Below are 24,523 nucleotides of genomic sequence, written 5' to 3'. Positions count from 1 at the left end.
TGTACGACAGTTTTTCGATGAGTGACAGATATTCGCCAAACTATTCTCCTCGGCGAAATCAACAAGATGATGAAAATCGATACAGGCAATATCTGGAAGCAGAACAACCCAGCAAACCAGTTCCATCTCAGCCAGGTAGTAGTGGTATGGAACGGATTGTAAATTTTGTTTGGAAAATAATCAAGGTGATCACTTCAGACTATCGGTACAATTATATTGTATGGCAGTGACAGAATCAAAATAGTGTACTTACAGTATAGGCCTAGTAAGAGATGCGCTAGTCTATTAAATAAACATCCAAGTTTTTCTGGAATTACAAAAGTCAAGATGACAACCACACATAAAAGGAAACGAAATTGGAATGGGTCAAATAGAAAAGAACCATATAAAATAAAACTGTATTCATTTTCTCTCATATGAATGAGAAGTAGTGATTCCGAGTTGTAACTTTTACAGATTTTTTGGCAAACCAACTATGAATATAACCCTACCAAATTAATACCACTATGTAATTACTAAGCCTACTTTCCATGAAATTTTCAAGGGTTAACTGATATGGCATTAGTGTCCATGACTGGAAAACCTGTTTTGAACCCATTTGTTACAACCTTTTTAATTTCGTTTAATTTCGATCTGAACGTAGGCTTATGAATATGAAACAAGTATGTAAATTTCGATAAATGTTATGTTCGCTTATGGTTTTTTGTTTCAGATCAAATTCAGAAAGCTGCTGGATTTGCTATTGGATTATCAAGGTAAATTTTTCACTTCATTTTTAATTTTAATTCAACTTCTAGAGCTCTGAAAAAGCATCTACTGATTTAGTGACATTAGATAACCTACCATACTACAAACTTTATTTATACCGTATATAATATATATATATATTCACCTTGATATTTGAAGGATACAGGTACATTGAAATAAAATAAAAGAGACGTAATGCCTCAATGATATATTTTATTTTAATTTCAGTGTGTTTGCTGAACAGATTCTATCTCATCCATGTAAAGTTATAAGAAGACAGTGTCAGGTAGTATTGTTTATTTTGTTATAGTAGCCATCCTAGATGGAGCTGTTGTCAAAAATAAAATAGATGTTGTACACATCTGTATAAGGGAAAAAAGTGCTTAATTGTCATCAGGCATTCAAAGAAAACCATTTGAACTGTAAAAGATCCAAAGGTCTCATGTATACAAATATTCAAAATTTTGGTTTTTTGTATCATGTAAGATCTTATTTTAAAGGGTTTTTTTTAGTTTTCATCTATAAGCTTACTTTGATTAATAAGATAGCAACTTCTCTAACTTTTTAGGTTTAATAGGAACTTCTTTAACTTTACAGGTTCATCATAATGGAGAGTGGTATCATTTGACACCCTTTACATTAATACAAGTATTGATAAATCGTTACAGACATCAGGTAATATCACACTTATTGTCACTTAACAACCAATCAACAGCAAGAAAATGGATTTTACACTGCCCTTTCTCAAAAATGTGTCTTCATCTGAAAGTATCGTTAAATAGCTTAATTAATTCCAAATTGAATGATGTAAAATATAATTAACTTTGAGTTAGTAGGATGGGAGAAGGTGGCTTTTAAAATGTCAAGGTGCTGTTTTCACTGCAGTGACACAACGTTACCTTTTTCTGTTTGCGTTATGAGCCTCGTTGGAGATTCAATATGGCCGTCACATGAATAAACAACCATTGATCTCGAAGCAGAAATTGACCTGGGACCTCACTGCATATTGATTTTACAATCTATGTACAAAACTATGTGAATTAACAACTTTTAACAGTCTTATGTGTATTTCTTACAGGGAATGGGGACAATATGGAAAGGTTTAGGTAGTGTTTTTGTTGTTAGTGGTTTTATTATGATATCTGATACAGTTATTAGTGAAATAACACCTTTACCAAAGTAAGTGTTAAAGTATTGTCTCTTGGGGCTATAATATCAAACTTTTGGAATACAGTAGTTTAATAGTTGAAAAAGACTTCAGTCCCATCTCATTGGATGCTAGCTTGTTTGGATGTGCTAGAAATTTGAATTAAAGCTCATGAAGGTGACATGATTGGGACATCTGTAGACTCTTTCTAACTGTCTGTCCACAAAAGTGAATGCTTGCTAACAGTACATTATCTTTAAGCACAAGAAATAAATTGTCAAATTGATTGTGTAGAAAGTCAAAATGCTAAAATATTTGACATTGTATTAGAACATCAATGAATAAGGCCATACAAAATAAATAGTTTTTGCCGGCCCAAAAATGCCTGATTGTTGCCTTAATATTAAATGTACATTAAATTTGTGGTAATAAAAAATAGATGCTTTCGCTTGCTCTGATTTATTCCAGTTGAAAATCTAAAAAAGCGCTTATGAATGATAAATTCGCCCTCTCGCCCCAATTTTTGCAAAAAAAGGCTTGTAAAACAGACTATTTATTTTGTATGGCCTAATATGATTTGATTTGTTTGTATTGTAGAGAGGTATCAAGACACAGTAGTATAAAAAAAGATTTACAACATGTTCTTCTGAAAGGGTAATTAATATATTTTATTATAAAGCTATTCAGAAATGTGTGGTTGGTTTTCAAGTTTATGGAAAATGATGCTAAAAGATTAGCTGAAAACTGCTATAAGTGTAATGACAACATGTGTTGCATCACAATTTTGTCAGATCATGGATGAGAAGTGGTGTCACCCAGGAAATTATACCTGGAAGATGAAACAAGTAATACTTTTTTTGACAATTCGTTTCTCTATCTATAATGAAATACTTTTTAATTTCAGTTTGACTTTTGCCCTGACTACACCTTTGTTTGCTTCTAGTTTAATTGAAACTATACAGGTGACATATATTTCTACTTTGCTATTTGCTATGAATAGAGTTTTTGAGTCAGGATTTGCTATAAATACACCGTGTCCGTGTTTCACTTTTTCAAGTTTTTTTAAAACAAAACCCATAAATTGTTGAACACTGGGAGAAATGATTTAGTCAAGTGAACTTTTTTCATGAAACTGAAATGCATTCCCTCTTTTAATTTGATATTTTTAGAAGTGTTAAGCACCGTGTTTTCATGTCAATTCTTACCGTTCTAATTTCTGTTATATTGAGTTGTCAAGGATGACCAAAAGATTCGATATGTTACAAATCTTTACAATTATTTTAGAGTGACATTGCAAGTGAGAGGCCAGGTGTTTTCGATTGTATTAAAGAAGCTGCTACCCGTATTATGGGATGGGGAATGCCACAGACTACCCGACTGCTACCCATCTGGAAGTTAGTTCTACCAACAGTTATATTTCGTGTGGCTCATTATGTAATATGTTCTGTAGCTCAATATACTGTTGTATCATCTATACGCTCAGATCAACTGGAAGATTGGGTAAGCATGATTGAAAAAAAAAATAAGCAAGATGACCTAATAGTGAAAAAATTAACTCTTTAAACATACAATTCAGACAGAATAGGTGTCATACAAGCTGAACTCTTAAAACTTTCAGTGTTAGATAGTGATGAGAACATAGTCTCATAAAAGCACTGGCCTAGGTCAGTGTATGATGTTTATGTTATGTGATGTCACATAGTAATGTCTGCATCACAGACTGATAGAGTATATATATAATATAATATATTAATGTCTGATAATGCCTGGTAGAGCACTAGTGATAAAAGAGGTAAGAAGACAATAAGTTTATAATTTGTTCAAAGTTTGATGGTCCAGTAGCCTTATTTTCAAAAATCTAACTTCAGATGATTTTAGTGTTCCAAGCATCTGATTGGTCAATCACTAAAATTTCTATTTAGTTATATCATTCATTCAGATTACTATTATTCTGAAAATATTTTTTTGATTTCTGAGAATACGGCCTCTGGCTACACATTAGTTTGCTTTAGTCTATAAGGCCTTCTACTTGTTTCAGGATAGCCCAGATGCATCATCTTCTATGAGTCAAACGTTATATGACGAGTACTTCCCAGATTTAATCGGTACATTTTCTGGTGCCATAATAGCAGACATAGCGCTATATCCTCTAGAAACAGTACTGAATAGAATGTATATACAAGGCACAAGAACCATCATAGATAACATGGATACAGGGTTTGGTGTGATCCCCATTAATACTGGATACGAGGGCTTTGTGGATTGTTTCCAGTCAATTGTTATTGAAGAAGGACTACAAGGTTTATACCGAGGTTTTGGAGCTCTGTTATTACAGTATGCTATCCATGCTGCTATATTGCGAATGGCTCGGATTTTATTTGTGAAGTTAACAGATACCTATAGACCTAAACAACGTCGATCTATGCCTCCAATGTCACCTAATCCTGCTTTATCTACTAGTGATTCCAAGTATTCTCCTCTTAGACCACCTATCAATCCAAACTGTAAGTAATATATTCAATTCTTTTTTGCATTTGATCTTTTAACATTATGTTAAAGGGATTGCAAAGAGGTTTTCTAAATTTTTTATGTGAATCGGGGACAATGATAGCACCAATTTGCGTCATTCCAATTTTCAATCAGCCATCTTTGGTTCTTGCAATTTCTCTAAAAAACTAAGTATTTGATGATGTCACTAAGGGTCTTATGTGATAAAGCATATTTCTTGATTAGTGATGTCATCAAACACTTCGTTAAAGTGGAATTGCTGGAACCACAGAAGTCTGATGGAAAATTTGAATGGTGTAAATTGATGCTATTTATGTCCCTGATTCACAATTTTTTTTTAGAAAACTTCATTACAATCCCTTTAACTGCATCTGGTGTGATAGTCATAAATATTCATCAGGGCTTAAAAATGACATTCCAGCTGGCAATTTGTTTAGCTTCAATCATCTGTGAGTAAAAAAATGGTTAAAATTGCATCAGATTTTTAAAATTGCACACTATCTATAATATGCACACTCAGGTTAACAAGCCCTTTGCTGGGTTAAAAATATTGTACACAATTCTCCTTTATTTTTCAGCTCCAAGCTATTATCAATACAGAGAATAGATTATAAAGACAAAATAACCAAAACTATTTGTGATAGTGACTTTACTATTAGACGCTTTATATCATTGATTAGATTCTATGCTACATAATATAGGACTGGCAATGCCTTACTCTATTCTTTTTACCAGGTTGCACATATTTACAGATTGCATATGTAAAGATGTAAAGATGTCAAAATGAACTAAAAATTTCTCATGAATTTGTGTAAATGTTATTTTACTGTAGTATTTTGTGTAAATGTAATGCCACTAGTGTATTTTTGTAAATGTAATTTCACTAGTGAATTTTGGTAAATGTACTGTCACTAGTGTATTGGTGTATGAATAGACTGTCACTAGTGAATTACATGTATAAACAGTGTGAATGAAATGTAATGTCCCTAGTTTATTTCATGCAAATGTAATGTCACTAGCTTATTGCCTGCAAATGTAATTTCACTAGCTTATTTCATTCAAATGTGATGTCACTAGCTTATTTCATTCAAATGTGATGTCACTAGCTTATTTCATTCAAATGTTATGTCACTAGCTTATTTGATTCAAATGTTAGGTCACTAGTATACTTTGTGCAAATATTATGTCACTAGTTGATTTTGTGCAAATGTAATTTCACTAGCTTATTTCATTCAAATGTGATGTCACTAGCTTATTTCATTCAAATGTGATGTCACTAGCTTATTTCATTCAAATGTGATCTCACTTGTTTATTTCTTGCAAATGTTATGTCATTAGTTGATTTTGTGCAAATGTAATGTTATTAGTTTATTTCGTGCAAATGTAATGTCATAGGTTAATTTTGTGAAAATGTAATGTATTTGTGCAAATGTAATGCCATTAGTGTATTTCGTGTGTGAATGGAAAGTCACTAGCTTATTTCGTGCAAATGTTAAGTCACTAGTTAGTTTTTTTTGTACAAATGTAATGATATTAATGTATTTCGTGTGAATGGAAAGTCACTAGTTTATTTTGTGTGAATGGAAAGTCACTAGTTTATTTTGTGCGAATGTAATGTCACTAGTTTATTTCGTGCCAATGTAATGTATTTCGTGCAAATGTAATGTCACTAGATTATTTCAGCCACTAATGTTTGGGTCAACCTGCTAAATCTTTTAGAAATAGGCTTTGCTATTCCTCTATCTATGATATTTTGTTAGAGACCATATTACACTGTAGATAGTTAATAGGAAGACATAAATTTTATATTAATGAAATTCAAACATAAAATACCATAATTGATTTTAAATTACAAAAACAAATTGTCAGCTCTTTGAGATTTGAAGATTATTTAATCTCTTTATTGAGGAGAGTGATATTTCTGGGATAAACTACACAAACTATATGATATGTGCAATTCAAAGGATACAAAAATGTTGAAGTATATGAATAAATAAAATTGATATCTGGAAATTAGTATTCTGTTTAAAAACTTTAGAGGAAAAGAGTCCAAATATTGGCATTGCCTTTCGATGAAACTTTTATCAACCAGTTCCATTCTGAAACATATTACATTTCAGAATAAAAATTTGCTGACTTAAAACATTGATGCAAGATGCGAAACAAAGACAAGTTCTGCTGCTCACAATTATTTTGTTTTCTCTCTGCTGTTCATCTTTTATATCCTTGATTTCTCTTTTATATCCTTGATTTCTGCTGTTCATCTTTTATATCCTTGATTTTTGCTGTTCATCTTTTATATCCTTGATTTCTGCTGTTCATCTTTTATATCCTTGATTTCTGCTGTTCATCTTTTATATCCTTGATTTCTGCTGTTCATCTTTTATATCCTTGATTTCTGCTGTTCATCTTTTATGCCCCTGATTTCTATCTGCTGTTCATGTTTGATATATTTGATTTCTGTCTGCTGTTCACTTTTTATATCCCTGATTTCTGTCTGTTGTTCTTCTTTGATATATTTGATTTCTATCTGCTGTTCATCTTTTATGAATAATTCAAAACTTATAGCTTCATGTCATGGTAACGTAGATAAGTGGATCTGAGTTTATTGTATTCTTCAAACATCCTGCCGACACATACATTTCTTTAGATTAAGAATACATGGATAGGCCTAATTCATTATAACCACCAATAGTTTGCTTGATTTTACTCTTAAAAATACGAAAAGCCATCTTTAAGAATTTGTTATCAGCCATAGAATCAAAATGCTGTTTGTTTTCAGTCATCAATTTATCCAGAATTTTTGTATCATCTGTTGTCAAACCAATATGTTCTTTATTGTCATTTATTAATTCATTAAGAACATCTTTATTATCTATTATCAAATCAATATGTTCCTTATTATTGATCATTAATTGATCCAGAATATCGCGATCATTTGCTGTCACATCACCCAGGAGTTGACTTTCAACCTTCTGTTCTCCACAAATATTTTGACAACTTTCCTTCTTTTCATCATGGATTTTTCTTATTTCTGTCTTTTGTTCACTCGTCCCCTGATCATTAATCTTTCCCTTATATTCTGTCCTCCGATCATAGATCTTTCCCTTATATTCTGTCCCCTGATCATTAATCTTTCCCTTATTTTCAGTCCCCTGATCATTAATCTTTCCCTTATATTCTGTCCTCCGATCATAGATCTTTCCCTTATATTCTGTCCCCTGATCATTAATCTTTCCCTTATATTCTGTATTCTGATGGACCTTTCCTTTATTTTCAGTCCCAATCTTGCCTTTATAATTTGGCATAATAAGTTCATCCAGATATTTTCTATTTCCTAACATCAGTTCATCCAAAATTTTATCTGCCCTCGAATTAAAGTATTCTTTATTGACTGACATCATATTAAAATCATTATAAAGAATACCTTTATCATCTGTTATCAAACCAATGTGTTTTTTATTTTGTGACATCAATTCGTCGAGAATTTCTTCATCTTCATCTGCAGTCATGTCTATATATTCTCTATTTGCATTCACCAATCTATCAAGAATGTTTATATTGTCATCTGGCGTCATCTTGTCACTACGATTCTTATAATGCATCCAAAATCTGTAGTTATGGTTTACACAGATTTTTTTTTAGAATGTCCATAAAACTTGTGACACTTATTCTGGAATCTTCTGAAATGATCATGGTCCCGTTATGACGTCACAGTGAAAGCTGCTTTATGATTATTGATGTCGTTACTATGCGAATCGCTACATAATAAGAGATGCGTCACAATGAAAATTTCATTATTATAGCTGTCAAAGGATGGAAATATTTTGTTCATTACAATGAATATTGTTGCGTCACAATGAAAACGGCTTCATAGCAGTGGAGGCTTCACATGGAAGTGCCGCCTATAGGCTAATTGATGCCGTAAAGTGCGTAACAATCAAAATCGTTCCATTGGTGCTGTCACAATGAACATTGTTTTATCACAGGGGTAGGCCCTATATACGTCACAGTGAAACCTGCTACACAATAAAGATGCGGGATTAAAACTGTTTCACAATACCGATGCATCACAATCAGAATTGTTTCATAATAGGGGAAGGTCACAATGAAACCAGCTACATAAACTGTCATAATGAAAATTGCTACATAGGTAATAGGCTAGTCTACTGGGGCATCTCAATTGAAATTGTTAAGTTTCATAATAGGGGATCGCCATAATGAAACAATAGTGCATCTGGGGAGCGTCACAGTGACACTTGCTACAATGAAAATTATTCCATTATAGTGATGCAGCACAATCAAAATGAACCAGTAATTTTGGCTTTCTCACTTCAGTTTGAAAAAAAAAATATAGCCGAGGGTCACTTCATTATACACGTCCGAAAATAACTTATATAGCGTCAAGTTTCGTTAATAGACGCCAACGCTACCAAAAATATAAAATATATGCTCACTATTAAATAGAACTGTGCTAGGGACACTCATAGAGGTAATGGGGCAATTTCACATGAGTTATCTCCCCGGGTGGCGCCACTGTTCTATCAGAAGTAAAAAAAATATTGCGGCAAACTTTCACCTATTATGACTATGCTAATCACTCACCACTTTCCGAATAATTGGTGGACATCAGTTTCCTGGAAATCATGAAGTCAATAAGGAATGGCGAATTGATATCAAAAGGGTCAGTAGTCGCCGTAATTTGTCGGTAGGCCTGTGATCTCACGATTTCACACTCACAGTCCAGAGACAGACGAACAAAGACCTATTTTTCTTTCTATCAGTTTGTTTGGTGAGTAGGCCTTTTTTTTTTTTATTTCATTTGGGTATTAAACGTAATAGGCCATTGTCATTCGCTCCATAATTCTTGATCAATGTAACCCACAAATCGTGGTTTTAATGTGATCTCACTCAGCCCCTAAAGGCCTAGTCGTGATAGGCCCTAGGCCTACTTTGTCTCGGCTTGGACTGGACTGTGACAATTTATCTTGCTGAATTAAAATTATTATTAATGGAAATGAGCTTAGGGCAAAACTCATTGTTTTTTTAAAAGAAGTAACTGATAGTTTTTCTTGATGATTGAAAGAATTTTCTTTATTTTCACTCAGGCTCTAACAAAAAATGTTCCAAGAAGAAATAGGCCTAACGCCATGATAACGCCATTTTCTGCAGTGTAGCCTAGGCCTACCAAAAAAATATCAATGTGAGTTAACCTTTTCTTTTTTGTTTCTTTAAATATTTAACTCAAAAACATAAATCAGAAATGATGTATGAGAAAAAAAGATGGAATATTCATAGCGGCACCATTATAGCTAATATTCTAAAATTATACACTAGCGCCACTACGAGCCCAACAAGGAAACACCTACGTAATAAGTGATAGACAAAGGCCACTTTAATAGAATAATACTACAATTATCATAGAATATCATTAGTCTCTTCTTCAAAAGATACTGTCTAAATTGTATGTATTCGAGGGTAGCTAGAAAAAGTTGAGGTAAACGGAACATGAGACCAGTTCATATACTTGATTCTATCATCTTGTTAAAAAAAATAATGATTGTTATGGAGGACATAATGCAACGTGACCAATTAGCAATCGATAACTGTTGAAGAGAATAGACTTGTTTGTAGGCAAAACATGGAATTCGAAACTCACAGTTACTACTGTAGTCCTATCCAATACAAAACTAGCTTACTGGGTGTGCACTGACGGTACACAACCTTAGAGAAGTCGCTTCCAGAGAAAAAAAAAAGAAAAAAAAATATACCAATTCTTTATACCCGACTGTTCACTTCAAATTTTAAGCCATATTTGTGTCATTGCACTTTTACGTCACTTCCGTTACATAACAAACGTTCGGGGGGTACACAAAAAATAATTTAATAAAGCACACTGTGAATTTTTCTATCCAATATTTTCCTTTCTGGTAAAGATAGTCCCGATCCTTTAGTCTCGTCATCATCTCCGATTGACAGGTCTTCTGAGGATGAATACACAACATTGTTTAGCACTTGACGAGGTCTTGATGTCGGTCGCGGACCAACATCCGAAGTTGGGTGACTGGGGTCTTCACAGCTTGAAACACAATTGCGGATGTCATTCTGTTCAAGCAAATGTTGTGAATCTACTGTATGTAACGTGTGCCTTCTCTCACGTGACTTTATTCCGTGTAAAGAAAATCTGAAATATATGAAGGGTAAAAGCAATTCTATAGCCATACGAAAAAAAGATAAACATGCATGCAACACAAGTCTGTGTAATTAAGTCCAGAGTAAACGATGAAATTTTTTCTGGAAGGGTATTCCTCCTTGCAGGATCACACGTGGAATCATTTCAGATCCTGGATTATGCAGAGTGATGAATTTCGGGGGTAGGGCATTCATCATGACTTTTCAGAAAATCCATGAATGTGTGCAAGGCGATGTACATGTACATCACTTCCTGTTAAAACATGCATTATGACTGGTAATTGCATAATATAATGTTGGCAAAATGGAAATAAAATTCTGGTCACATTTTAGGTAGCGAATAATGTGGGCGTATTTCCTGCTTAGTATGTATATCCTTTTATACTTACTTTGAAAATTTATCCTCAAAATCCCCAGGCGGTGTGGGTGATCTAGGTGTCATATCTTCTCTCTTTATAGCCATTACTCTCTCATGTGGCATGGATCCTTTTCCTAAAACGTACAATAAGAAAGTTACATAAACGAGTATTTTCTCGCTCCCTTTCAATTAAATATTTAATTTTTTTCTTCTGAACATATTCGGTGTTTTTGCATGTTAAGACTCTTTTATGTCTTATTTCGAGCGACGAGTAACCACATTCTTACCATAGAGTGGTTTTACTCCACGCAGAGGACCAAGCTTTTCTTTCTTTCTTGAGCTTCTCGGAGTTGTCGATCTGTCGTCCATATCTATGGTATTACCATTTGAATGGTTGGAATTATTTCTATTGAATGTCGGCAGGCCCTTGATATCGGGTAGTGGTTTTTTCCCTAAAACATTCGCTTCCACAGTATCTGACGTCTGAAATAAAATTTTCATCATAAGGCTCTTGGGTTGTTCAAAACTACTTAAATATCGTTAAATAAATAAAAATGCATCGACACTTTCTGACCACAAAATACTACTTATATTGCGCCAAGTGCTTTCATTAATGTTTATTGGGTATTACATTTCCCACAACCCTCTGACCTAATTTAAGCTTTAATAAGCTTTTCAAGCGATTGGAAATTTCAGCAAGTTAACGGACATGGGACTAAATTTGCTTATTTTTTTATTCGAGAAAAAAATCATGCGTCTTAGTTGGTGAATCGTTTCAGCACTGAAGACGTAGCCACAATTTTCACACTTTAAAGCTCTTGGTGTATTTTGCAGTGTAAACCTGTGAAATGAGAGGTAAAGCATCGTGTACCTAGTGCGTCGATTGACGATCCTACCCTAGCCACTACTACAAATCTACTACAATTAACAATAAAACAATTATTGTGAAAATAATATCATCACTTACTATTGCTGTAGTTAAAAATAAATCCACATCCGGCGATTTACCAGATTTCAGAGCACTTTGATCCTGAACAGCTAATCCTCGTAACAGATTCCGATTTTTCAACGAGTTCGATTTGAGCCCTTTTAGATCGTCGTTTGGGTGTCGAGTAAGGTCAGATGATAAATTCTGATCCTTGATAGCACTATCGGTTTGAGATTTTAAGTTATTTTGATTAGCTGGTTGAATGAAGTCACTAGTGGTGGTTGTTAGCTCTATATCACAGTTAGTCTTTCTTGTTAAAAACAAATCTTTAATGAAACTAAGGGGACCTCGTCTTTTTTAGTTGGTGTTGACGAATTACTGGACGACGATTTCTTCGATGTTACTTCTGCTTCGTTAACCTTTGACACTTGGCCAAGTTTCTGCTCCAATAACCTCTGGCATTCTATCAATAAAGTAAACAAAAGAAAAGGGATTTAATAAGATTTGAATCAAAGGCAAACAAGAAGCATATCGTTAATCCCTTTTGTACTTAGCCTATATAAAATACAGGTATGTAATAACATGGCTTGAATTTGGGAAGGTATGAACGCCCCAGTTTATAAAAATGCCCTAAAAAAGAAATGCTATACATGGTCGACCTATTGCAATGTACACTGATGAGGGCATTGGCGGCATATAATACAAACCGTTTTTTTTAATGAACATTGCCAAGTGATTAGATATCATATTGAAATAAAATAATCACACATCATTTTTCATGTGATTAAATTTGTCAATAGTTATTATAATGTATCGATATATTTTGGTATAGCTATAATCATACCGGAAATTCAACATCCCAAAACTTTGTCCAAAGCTAAACAAGGCTTTGGTCGTCGCAGAATGCAACCACAATTCAAGCCGAGTGAAAATCGGACATTTTGAATTTTTTTTTTTAACCGAATGAAATTCCCTTTACTGACATGAGTGGAAAGCCAAAACTGACATCAAAATATCAACACAGGGAGGCAGGATTTAGTGGTCACAATTCCAGTCTGCATGAAGTCGCCCACACTTCCCCTTTAACCAGATCAAATATAATTTCTAAGTTCATTTTAGATCAGTTGTTTATGACAGAATAGTATTGGGTATTTAATTGTATAATATTACTTGTTTATAACACAGTAATTACCAATGTTATAATAAAACTAATAAAGCTCTCAAATACATCACAATAACAAACCCATTAAAATGCATGCGAGATAGACGACATAAACTTTTGATACAGCAGACCAATTTACTCTAGTCACTAAGTGGTTTTGTTCGTGGATTTAATCGTGATAAAAATCGTAAAATAGGTCATAATTACAGTAATTTCCCAAATGAATGAAGTACCTTATATTATATTCTGTAATGACAAAGTGGGGTTTGCAACTTCAAGTAGCCCTCACGCCTGTATTCGCGTACATGAATTGTGAATCACGGTTGCAAAACTAGTGAAATAATTATGTCGTCAGTCACCATATTTTCCATTTCTAACGCGGCAACAGCGTCTCGACGGCGGATACCAGAACCAATTCTATACCATTGAGTCAGCAAATACATACCTATGTTGCCCAGTTGTTTTGTGTAGTCTAAAGGAGTTCCGCCATCAGAATCAATAGGATTAGCAGCAACACCAAGATTTATTAATACTTTCATACAATCGAATTTACCCATTGCTGACGCCCAATGTAATGGTGTTCTGGAAAAATGTTAATAATTGTTATTAGGAGAAAAATCTATAAAGGAGAATAACTTGATTATAAGAACATGAACTTCTAATTTTAGATCGTCTGTCATCCAAAGTTCTAGTTTGAGATCATCTGAAGCGTTGAAACTTCCAATTTGAGAGCGTTTTTGATTGTCGGAATATATGAGACCATCTTGATTATCGGAACTTTAAATTTGATTCTGGAAACATTGAGATCATCTCGATCATCGAAATTGGATCCATCTAAAGGTGGTAATCCCCCACCACCAATAAAATATGTGCGTATTTGAGCTCTGGTGTTCGTGGCATACAAGATGGGAGCTGCCGGACTGACACATACCGCCTCCGAAAAAAGACATATCAGAACCACCCTACCTGTTATCGGGATCTTGAGGTTCTAAGTTGCATCCAGGAAAATTATTCAAAGTTTGTATAACATCAGCATACCCTGCCGCTGCTGCAAAATGTATAGGTGTTTTCCCAGATAGATCTTCAGAATTTATCAACAGCGCACCATCGGGGTAAGAGGCCAGTTTATAACAGCATTCTAAACAACCATTCTACAAAATACACCACACGAGGGCTCTGATAAAGGCCAAGGTCGACATGTGATTCAAAGCAGCTCACTGAATCCACATGCAAAGGACGCTCATATCGACAAATTAACCGACTGCTAACAACTTAATGTAACTTCTGTTGTGTTCATGCAAGATCAACAATCATACGATATGACGCGTCAAGAGCAATAACACTGAAACTGTTTTGAAAAATCATCATGCTATAAGGTTGAACAAAATCTATTGAAAACCCCGGTTTTTCATGTGTTCCCTGACTAATTTTTGGACTAAATCAAGGGCAATAACTTTTAAAAAAAAACGTTCAATATAACTTCGTGACATTTATCCAAGATCTGATAAATTTTGTGAACACATCATTTCAATTAAATCTACTGAAACCTCTAGCTAGGATAATTACTGTAGTCTCTATTGCGTTCACAAGAAATATACGCACCGACGAACAGAGCGAGAACAATATGCGTCCACATTTTCATGAGTAAAAATGTTTCCAGCTATCGAATTTATCTTAAAAATCTGAACCATTAAACAATACCTGTGCCGCCCAATGCAAAGGTGTTTTTCCATCTACATCTTGAGCAAAATAATCTGCTCCTTTCTGGATCAGTTCATCAAGGTGTTCAGGTCGATTGTGGAAAGCTGCCCAATGAAGTGCGGTCATGAACTAAGAATAAAAATATATACTACATTGTGATATGTTATAAATGATCAAATCTTTGATTTTATAGTGTTTAAAGTTATGTATTTAAAATGATAAGGTGCATATTCGAAGCTTTTACTAATTTGGATACGAATGAATGCAGCTAGACAATCTTGATTTACCTCTTTGTCTGCTTTATTAATATCGTCTTCTCCAAGGGACTGTAGTAAAGCATTCAAAATACTGAAAAATAAAAACCAAATAACATGTAAAGAAACAATACAGCATTAAGCCTATGACACTTTCAATTCAGAAATCACATTTTTCAATTTTTCCACATCATAAGCTATTTGAGAAATAACCCAAACACAGCTGCTGTCGACTAGTGAAGGTGTGGGCACACGACCGGTCTTGGTCGGAAACTTTTGTCGCCGATTGGAGTTTCAACGACTGGCAAGGGCACGCGAGGAGACAAAAATCTCCAGTCGGTCGTTTGCCGCCTTGTTGATAATCACGTGCGGAGCATGCAGTTGAAAGGAAAATGAATCTGAGTGGATGATGACGGCCTGTCATGCAGACGATAAAATTATTGGAGACAATTACCAAACTTGTTTGATATTATAAATCTTGTCGGCGACACGATCATTTTGTCATGGAAGTGCGACCGCACCTTAAGGAAATACCATAGTCTTAAGAAGTGCGTGTATTAAATACAATACTTACCTAATGTTCTGGTGATACGTTGAAGCATGTAAAGGTGATCTACCACATTTATCAGATATGTAAGGCTTAGCTCCCCTTCTTAATAGAAATAGAACGCCTTCATACCATCCCTAAATGAAGAGAGTTAAAACCACATAATAGAGGGCATCGTCTACATATTTCTACCGTGTCTCACTTCAGCAGGTAAATCTCGTATTGAGGGCTATGATTATACATAGTATGTATTTTCAAACGAGCCAGTCAACTCACTTTTACTTACAGTTTGTTATTTGTATGTAGTCTTTTTAATTTTTATAAAATATAAAGCTTGGAGGAAACGTTTAAATTTTTATAGAAATTACCTGGTATGCTGCAATAGATACAGGCGTACGTCCCATATCATCTTGGGAATTGATGTTGGCTCCCATTTGTACTAACTGTTTCATGGCTGGGAGCTGGTTGTTTTGTGTGGCGCTTGCCAACGGAGTTAACCCTGAAATCAAACCCTGGAAAATACTTCTTTGTTTTATTTAGACACGAGTCTTTGTAGTGTAAATGGAAGTGATACTGGTTTTAAGGGCAAAAGTGTTTAGATTAGATTAGTTAACGAATCTCACTGCCTAATAAATACGTTTTTTTCCATGGATGGAGTGCATACTCCCCCTTTTATAAGATGGCTTTGTTTTTGAATTGCTTGGTTCTACTTGTACCATTTATTACCTTGTTCATTTTGTAGTTCTAGTAAACTGGGATCTCGCCATATGATATTTAATAAACTAGTAATATCACCCTTATTAACAGCTATATGTATGGATAGTTGTTGATTATCTTCTGGAAAAGACCAACACATGAAAAATATATGCTAAAAGATTCTTTATTATTACAAAACAATTCAATATACTATATTTTTGATAATTAAAATTTTTTCTAATAAAACATTCGCCAGCGCAACGCCATATAATGTGCAAAAGTTTTGTGATGTCTCTTTCTCTAATAGTATTTACGTCATTAATACGTCATCAAGTTCAGTTCTCCTGTAATCATATAAATCACGAAGGCCAAACGGTACCAGTAGTCGCTAATAGTGCAAGATGCCAATAAATAGACCAGAAAATTCTTTACGTTTGTCTAAAATATATCGGCATTATCAATCTGTAGAGAAAGGTCATCTCACGAATCGATATCAAAATAATTAGCTTAGAGAAAAAATCATTTATCATTTCATAATCTGTAATACGCCCGACTCGATCGAATACATGTACTGTCGAAATGATATAAGGAGTGGAGGGGAAAATTTTGTTTTATTATGTAATTCTTTCTATTTACATCGTAAAAAGTCTAAAGGGATTATGTCATCTAATCATTCGCTTCATCAGCTAAACATATTTAACTCAAACTTCAAGTTATACATTTTAGAATGAATGTTCAATACAGAATAACTTTCATCCATATCCGATCGAGATTGTAGTGTGTATTGCGTTTACCAGCCAATTGTAACGTATTTGTAAGATTTTCGAAAAATTTTGAAAATTACACTCAGTGAATATTATATCAATATAAATAAGCATACCAAGTTTCATAAGGATTCCATAGTAATTGTAGTCTCTATTGCATTTACGAGCAACACTTTACGTAATTCTTTTAAAAATGGAACTCATCTAGGAAATCGATCTCATCAATATATATGAGCCAACATTCTTTTGACAAAGTTCAATTAAAACTGTAGACTTTATCAAGTTCACAAGCCTATGTTGAAGTATTTTGGCTCTTTCATGGGCAATAACTTTCTCATAAACAAAAAATCATGTAGATCGAACTCATCCATGAAGTACATAAGCTACCAATATACACTTCAATGTTAATTATCTCGGATTACATTACCGGTCCATTTGGTTACGTCATAACAACAGAGTTCAGGTCATATCCCATATGGGTGTTCACTCAAATTCTGTTCAAAATCATTTACAATAGAGCCCCGTTTAATCAGTTACTGATAATTCACAAACACTTATCTTAGTTTTAATTCTAGTATTCATGTATTTTGAACTGGTATACAATCAGTTGTGGAGGTCACACCCAAGACAAATTCCACATTTGTAAAGTATGCCAACGTTTGATTTTTACAACCGAAAAAAATTATATGGCACCGCCAGATATTTAAGATTTCGGAGCGTACATTTTGACCTGATGATGATGATATCCTTTAAGCAAAACGTCCGATTGGTATCAAATTTCTATGTTTTTTTTTTGCAATATGTCTTTGGATGTTGAATTGCAAATGTTTGAATCAGCTCAAATATGTTCCAAATAGGGTCGCTCATGGCCATAATGTGCCGAATATAACAAGGCCATAATATGATTCTATAGTCGATGATCACACGGAAGTTGTCTAAGTATATTCCATATAACAATAATCAACTGAAACATGATATCCCTTGATATATAGCTCTCAATGCCATCATGCTGGAGGCAGTCTCGCTCTCGCCTTGACAAATGAAATATATATTACAATTAGTATTTGATAACAGTAATACACAATGAACGATTAGATATAAAATAACAATGTATATAAATATCACTGTTTGTCTTACCGTTTTCATCCTTGTCAATAAAATCCATTACTCCAAAATTCTTTTTTTTTTATTAAAAGACCAGTTTCAAGGCACCGTTGTTTGGGATTAAATTCTGATAATCTTGTCCTGTCATCTTCTTATCTATTGTTTGTCGTCTGTACGCAGAACTCGTGTGCTCAGCACGCGCCAGGTGACACAAGAACCATTTCCTAATCGATAGATCAATGCTTATCTAGTCAGGTGTAATAAATATAGTACGGTACAGGTGTATTATAAAATTTATTATTGTAACCGGAAGGAAATATCCAAGGAAACAAATTGCGAAGCCCGGGTGTTTTCAATGCTAAAAATTAGTCGCGTCACCAAATCAGTTCAAATTATTCACTATTTCCATTTGCAGGATGATAAGTCTACCATTTCTACCAAATTCCAAAAAGTTCCAACAAAAAACAAATTGTCTTACAGGCGGAAATAGCAATAGGTCAATAAGTTCCCTAATTTCTATACATTTACCGTATAAATTTAACCCAGGTCAGCTGTGTCCTCTGATATAATTGCCGGCGACAGTCTAGAGACAACTTAGTAGCAGTGTGTTGGTTTATAATAACGTAAAGCCTAAAGACCATAGGTCACTATTTTCAGAGGTCAATCGTCTCAAAAAATGGAATTGTTAAGCTATAATAGTGTTAAACTTCTTAATGTGTATCCATAGTTAGCAGTGTTTTAAAATGTTGTTGACGACTCACCTTTTTCCAGACTTACCATAATGCAGAAGGACAGGTTAATCAAAAGTATCTGTATTCCGCATTTCCCATTATAGACCATATAAACAAGACGAACAATTTTTACGCCAATTTTCAAGCGAAGAATAAACTAGTGAAAGAAAAACAATAAATTCTTTCTTCCCAGTTTGAGGTATTTTTGAGGACTATTTACATTATATTCAAGACCCATTTCAACCTCCGAAAATGGTGGGTCGTGGCCTTAAGACAAAACTTATCACTAACAGTCTTCATCTTGCTGATAGTTCTTGCTACATGCATGATATTAATTAATAACCTTTGTGAATAAGAGAATTTAACTTTCTTTCCAGTCCTTTCATACAGTCTTAAGGTGTCGTTTTGGCCTCATATTTGTCAGAAATATAATGCATGGCCCGATTATACTTTGCAATGCTAGACTCGACTAACCTGACTACGATTACTGATAGATAGAAATATAGGTACACATAGACTGGGTTATGTTTACTAAAATAAGTCCCAGCCTCAACTGAAATGAAATGGGGTTTTACATCCTACATTTCTGTCTCAGTCTTGCCTAATGAAATGGGGTAACAAGTGACACTCCCTTCCATCCCTCAGAACCGAGACTGATTTTTAAATTTGTTATGATTTTACACGGGAAAAAATAACAATTCTGCCCCTCACCTAAAGTAGATATAAGCGGACTTCGGACACAGGCATTCATCATGCATTAAGGGAATTTTGCCAGGACAGCGGTATCAGTTCACTATTTTGATTCAAACTGCCCAGGGATCTATAACTTGTGTTTATTGTAACACAGGGCCTGGGTTTAAACAATGTGGTCTGATTGAGACTGGTCATTTCAATTCTCGAAGCATTATTGATTAATAATAGATGTTTTTTTCTCTTTTTAATCAATCACTGAGAACAGGACATTAATATCATATACCAGCCGGCAATTAATTCTTTCATTGATAACCCTCGTCTGTCGTCGTTAATTTGTCACGCTATCAATCATAAATTTTTCATTTCCAAACAACATAGATTATCTCCCTTCATTAATTAACTAAACCACGCACAAATCCTGTGCTAATCTTCATCCCTAATCCTTAATCTTCATAAAATTTCAACTGTCACACAAATAGCAACGTTTTACTAGGGAGTTCGAGTTCATTGGTAATATTTTGTTCCTGTGCTAGTTTAAAGGCAACAGTTTGCTCCTAAGGAGTTCGAGTTTAATGACAACAGTTTGCTTCTAAAAAAGTTCGAGTTTAATGACAACAGTTTGCTTCTAGGGAGTTCGAGTTTAATGACAACAGTTTGCTCCTAAAAAGTTCGAGTTTAATGACAACAGTTTGCTTCTAAAAAGTTCGAGTTTAATGACAACAGTTTGCTTCTAGGGAGTTCTAGTTTAATGGCAACAGTTTGCGCTTAAGGAGTTCGAGTTTAATGGCAACAGTTTGCTCCTAATAAGTTCGAGTTTAATGACAACAGTTTGCTTTTAGGGAGTTTGAGTTTAAAGGCAACAGTTTGCTTCTAGGGAGTTCTAGTTTAATGGCAACATTTTTTATGGGGCCAGACCCAGACATAGATTCTTTTAGGTTTTTTCGTATAGTTTTTTTTGGATAAAAAAAAAATGGCTTATAATATACTTGATTATAAGATAAAATTAAAAAATATTATAACATATTGTAACATAATATAAAATAAATAAATAAATAAGTAGATGTAAAAATAGTAACAAGCTAATTTCTATTCGCTGACAGCATTGCTTTAAAAAAAATTAATTGAGGTCTAACAACTGTTGAACAAATGTATCTCTTTCAATTCGTAGTAAGATCATCTTTACAATGTGTCTAATACCTTGACTGCAATATTTTTTGTATCACTGAAGTTTGTAAATGACGCGATTTGTTTGCATTGTACACTACCCGGTACAACTAATCGTGATCTCTAGACATAGTGTTTACAGTCTTTGTGTCAAGGACCCTGATTGGCTGTATTCGCTGGTGTACAAACAGATCGTAATAACTTGACAAAGTGAATATGAAGTATTAGTTTTGGGTTTTCATCAGGAAATCATTTCACCCGTAACTCCTTCTTTTGCATATCTTTCTTTTTTATTAGACCTCTGTACTGAACATTGCAACCTTTCAGAAAATGATATCAGAAACCTTATCAAAAGTTAGCATTAATGAACAAAGATAATAAATGTAAACTAAGCCGATCAATAAAGCTTAAGCATGACGAAATGTAACAATAATAAGGGTTTCTTTCATTACGGCTTAGTATTAATGGTAGGTTTATATATACATGTAGATAAAGATCTGTTCAAACTTTTTCTATGATCTCGCATCTTTTCCCGGCTATTCAAAAGTCATGAAATATACTTAGGCAATCATAAATGTGGTGAAATCACATCTATACAATTTAGGTAGTTAAGGAAGTAGTGATGTCACAAATCTAATATCGTCAGTAATTGCAAGTACAACTTTATATATAGCTTTGTGTTTTGTCAATTTGTTTCGACTCTGAAATTGCGAAAATGAAAATGAAATGAATGGAGTTTTACGTCCTACTTTTCTGCACCATGTGGGCTAATGAAGACGGGTCTGAAATTGAGAGAAGCATGGTAATGCAGGGCAGTAGGTTTTATACATATTGTTGATTAAATATCTAAATCGAATTTAAATTATGATCGTACCAACATTAGACTAATGCCTCCATTTTGAAACGACCACCAAAGCCTTGGATAGCGCTACGGTTTTGCTTATAATTTTATATTTACAGAAATTGGAATATAAACACAACCAAGACAATACGGCAACATGCCATTCAAGGATTTCTGAAGAAATAGTCGCAATAACAGTTCATGTTGGCAACATAAAGCAATATTAGAATTCAAAGTGTATACCATTACATTAGATTCTAGTATAGGTTTGTTTGCATTCCAGATTGATCGTTTATTCCAGCATAGATTCACCTTCACCTTCGTCATCAAAATCTTGATCATCATCCACAACAGCATCTTGATACTGTTGGTATTCAGATACCAGATCATTCATATTAGATTCAGCCTCAGTAAATTCCATCTCATCCATACCTTCTCCAGTATACCAATGGAGGAAAGCCTTTCGTCTAAACATAGCAGTAAACTGTTCCGAAATTCGTTTGAAGAGTGTCTGGATGGCTGTGCTGTTGCCTATGAATGTGGAAGCCATCTTTAATCCGCGTGGAGGAATGTCACAGACAGCTGTTTTCACATTATTCGGAATCCATTCGACAAAGTAGGTGCTGTTCTTATTCTGGACGTTCAACATCTGTTCATCAACTTCCTTCATAGACATACGGCCTCTGAATATAGCCGCAACCGTTAGATAACGACCATGACGGGGATCACAGGCAGCCATCATATTTCTAGCATCAAACATCTGTGTTGTCAGTTCCGGTACCGTAAGGGCACGGTATGATTGACTGTTTCTGGAAGTAAGGGGAGCGAATCCAGGCATGAAGAAATGAAGACGTGGGAAAGGCACCATATTTACAGCGAGCTTTCTCAGATCTGCGTTAAGCTGACCCGGGAATCGCAGACAGGTTGTTATACCTGACATTGTCATGGAAACCAAATGGTTCAAGTCCCCGTATGTAGGAGTGGTTAACTTTAGAGTCTTAAAACAGATGTCATATAAGGCTTCATTATCAATACAGAAGGTTTCATCTGTATTCTCTACCAGTTGATGAACTGATAGCGTTGAATTATAAGGTTCTACAACTGTATCAGATACCTGTAAGATAACAATAAAGAAATGTAAAGTATGACAGCCTCTTTGGATGTCGCTATGTCAGAATTCGTCCTTGTATCATGAGACGAAACCTACGTGGCACGCTTTGATTGGTTAAGAAAAAAACTTCATTAGAACTTTGATATAAAACTGGTTAGATTAAAATGAAGACAAAAAAAAAAAAAAACAAAAAAAACTCTTATTTTAAAGAATTAAAGAAATTTTAAACGAAATTATAACCTAATAATGTACACTTTTCACGCCAATTAAATAAGCAGCCATTCTTTTTGAAAATGGTATTTATTCATGAAGATTTTCAAAAAGTGTTCAAAAATCATCGCGCAATTTGTCATTTAGTGCAAACGTAATATATTTATCAGATTGTTATTAGTCCGTGATATAACTTGTGATGTTTCATTTTCTAAGGTAAATGTTATTTTAAAAATTTCCTCAGTTTTTCAAGTTTGTTTGAAAACAAAACAGCAAACATGTAACATTTAGCACGAATCTGGAGAAAAACATTATAATAGGTTAAATTAACTTTGTTTTAAGCTATGCCTTATACAAATTAACTCGTCTCCGTTCACCTTTGTTCTGTATGAGTTCGAGACGAAACTCTTAAAGTTAACACGCCCTTTCAAAACAAAGATGTACAACTGCACTCAATAAATTAGACTACGTGGTTTCATTGAAAAGGTTGTATTGTAATATAATATTTATTACAATAAACATCGAATGCAATTTGCTGTGATGAAACTTTTTAGATCAAACAGTTTCTAGTAGACTACTGAATGTGTTGGGAACAATGTAATTTATTAGATAATGGGACTAGTGTCCATTGCCAATTTCCATTGATAGCAAATGATAAAATCGAAGACAATTTCCATTGACAGCAAAAGAAAAAACCAACGAGAATTTCCATTGATAGCAAATGCTAAAATCTATGACGGTGCCCAATGATAGCACACATTATAATCTCCGACGGTGTCCATTGATAGCAAATGTTAAAATCTGCGACTGCCCATTGATAGCAAATATGTTTAAAATTTACCTTTGGTGATGGAACAACAGAAAACGTGTTCATGATTCGATCCGGATATTCCTCTCGGATTTTACTACAGATGAGAGTGCCCATTCCCGATCCGGTGCCACCACCGAGAGAATGGGACAACTGGAATCCCTGGATGCAGTCACAGCTTTCTGCTTCTTTCCTCACATTTTCCATTACCTGGTCTACCAATTCTGCGCCTTCTGTATAATGACCCTTAGCCCAGTTGTTACCAGCACCACTCTGTCCAAAGATGAAATTATCTGGACGGAAGAGCATACCGTATGGACCGGATCGGATAGAATCCATGGTTCCTGGTTCAAGATCCACCAGAATGGCCCTTGGAACGTATTTGCCTCCTTGCCCTTCTTTGTAGTAGACATCAATTCTCTCCAGCTGTTGGTCATCTTCGCCAGTGTACTGACCCGTTGGATCAATTCCATGCTCAATAGAGATCACTTCCCAAAATTTAGTACCAATTTGGTTCCCGCACTGGCCTGCTTGGACGTGTAGAATTTCTCTCATGTTGACGGATGGAAGTCGAATCGAGGCAATGGAAAGATAACTGAACTCGGAGACAGTAAGAGTAGACTATGAACTTGATTTTTAGATGGTGTTATAGTTATAGTGTGAAATAAAGAAAAGAGTTGCTGCAATGCAAATATCACGTCGTCCATCCTATGTGTAATCTCTAAACGATGTACTCTAGACCCTCATTCTATTACAAATACACACGTTTCGGCGAGCAAATATTAACTTTTACTAGATGGAAACGTATTTCATCTTCGTAATATAATGAAAAGGCGGTAGTTTTTCACCAAAATTTC

General features: G+C 34.4%; 4 protein-coding genes across 4 annotated transcripts; 1 reads left to right on the top strand and 3 right to left on the bottom strand.

Moving 5' to 3' along the window:
* Positions 1-17: 17 nt before the first annotated feature.
* LOTGIDRAFT_162156 (hypothetical protein) lies at positions 18-5,009 on the top strand (the record flags this gene model as incomplete). Its single annotated transcript, XM_009058080.1, has 10 exons — positions 18-135; positions 713-755; positions 976-1,033; positions 1,345-1,422; positions 1,826-1,926; positions 2,492-2,548; positions 2,799-2,856; positions 3,179-3,394; positions 3,933-4,398; positions 4,981-5,009. The coding sequence occupies 10 exons, from the start codon at positions 18-20 to the stop codon at positions 5,007-5,009; spliced, it is 1,224 nt and encodes a 407-aa protein (XP_009056328.1).
* A 2,044-nt stretch (positions 5,010-7,053) lies between these two features.
* On the bottom strand, positions 7,054-7,980 carry LOTGIDRAFT_162155 (hypothetical protein; the record flags this gene model as incomplete). The annotated part of the gene is made up of 1 exon (XM_009058079.1): positions 7,054-7,980. One exon carries the CDS (start codon positions 7,978-7,980, stop codon positions 7,054-7,056), a length of 927 nt encoding a protein of 308 aa, XP_009056327.1.
* A 6,024-nt stretch (positions 7,981-14,004) lies between these two features.
* On the bottom strand, positions 14,005-15,681 carry LOTGIDRAFT_119831 (hypothetical protein; the record flags this gene model as incomplete). Its single annotated transcript, XM_009058078.1, has 4 exons — positions 14,005-14,193; positions 14,744-14,872; positions 15,031-15,091; positions 15,572-15,681. Coding segments are annotated over 4 exons (489 nt in total), but the record flags the coding sequence as incomplete, so codon positions are not given.
* Positions 15,682-20,461: 4,780 nt separating this feature from the next.
* LOTGIDRAFT_190168 (hypothetical protein) lies at positions 20,462-24,269 on the bottom strand. Its single transcript, XM_009058077.1, has 2 exons — positions 23,700-24,269; positions 20,462-22,651 (listed from the first exon to the last, which is right to left on the bottom strand). Exons 1-2 carry the CDS (start codon positions 24,219-24,221, stop codon positions 21,830-21,832), a joined length of 1,344 nt encoding a protein of 447 aa, XP_009056325.1. The 5' UTR covers positions 24,222-24,269; the 3' UTR covers positions 20,462-21,829.
* Between the last annotated feature and the right edge of the window lie 254 nt (positions 24,270-24,523).

The sequence above is a fragment of the Lottia gigantea genome, assembly GCF_000327385.1.
Source record: "Lottia gigantea unplaced genomic scaffold LOTGIsca_32, whole genome shotgun sequence".
Taxonomy (NCBI): domain Eukaryota; kingdom Metazoa; phylum Mollusca; class Gastropoda; family Lottiidae; genus Lottia; species Lottia gigantea.
The sequence above is the reverse complement of the archived record's forward strand: the minus strand, read 5'-3'. Positions and strand labels throughout refer to the sequence as shown.

What these genes read in the sequence shown, in the direction of transcription:
- LOTGIDRAFT_190168 (XM_009058077.1), bottom strand. Translation starts at nt 24,221, where the DNA reads ATGAGAGAAATTCTACACGTCCAAGCAGGCCAGTGCGGGAACCAAATT. An exon ending in CTGTTGTTCCATCACCAAAG is followed by an intron (nt 22,652 to 23,699) that starts GTAAATTTTAAA and finishes GTTATCTTACAG; the next exon opens with GTATCTGATACAGTTGTAGA.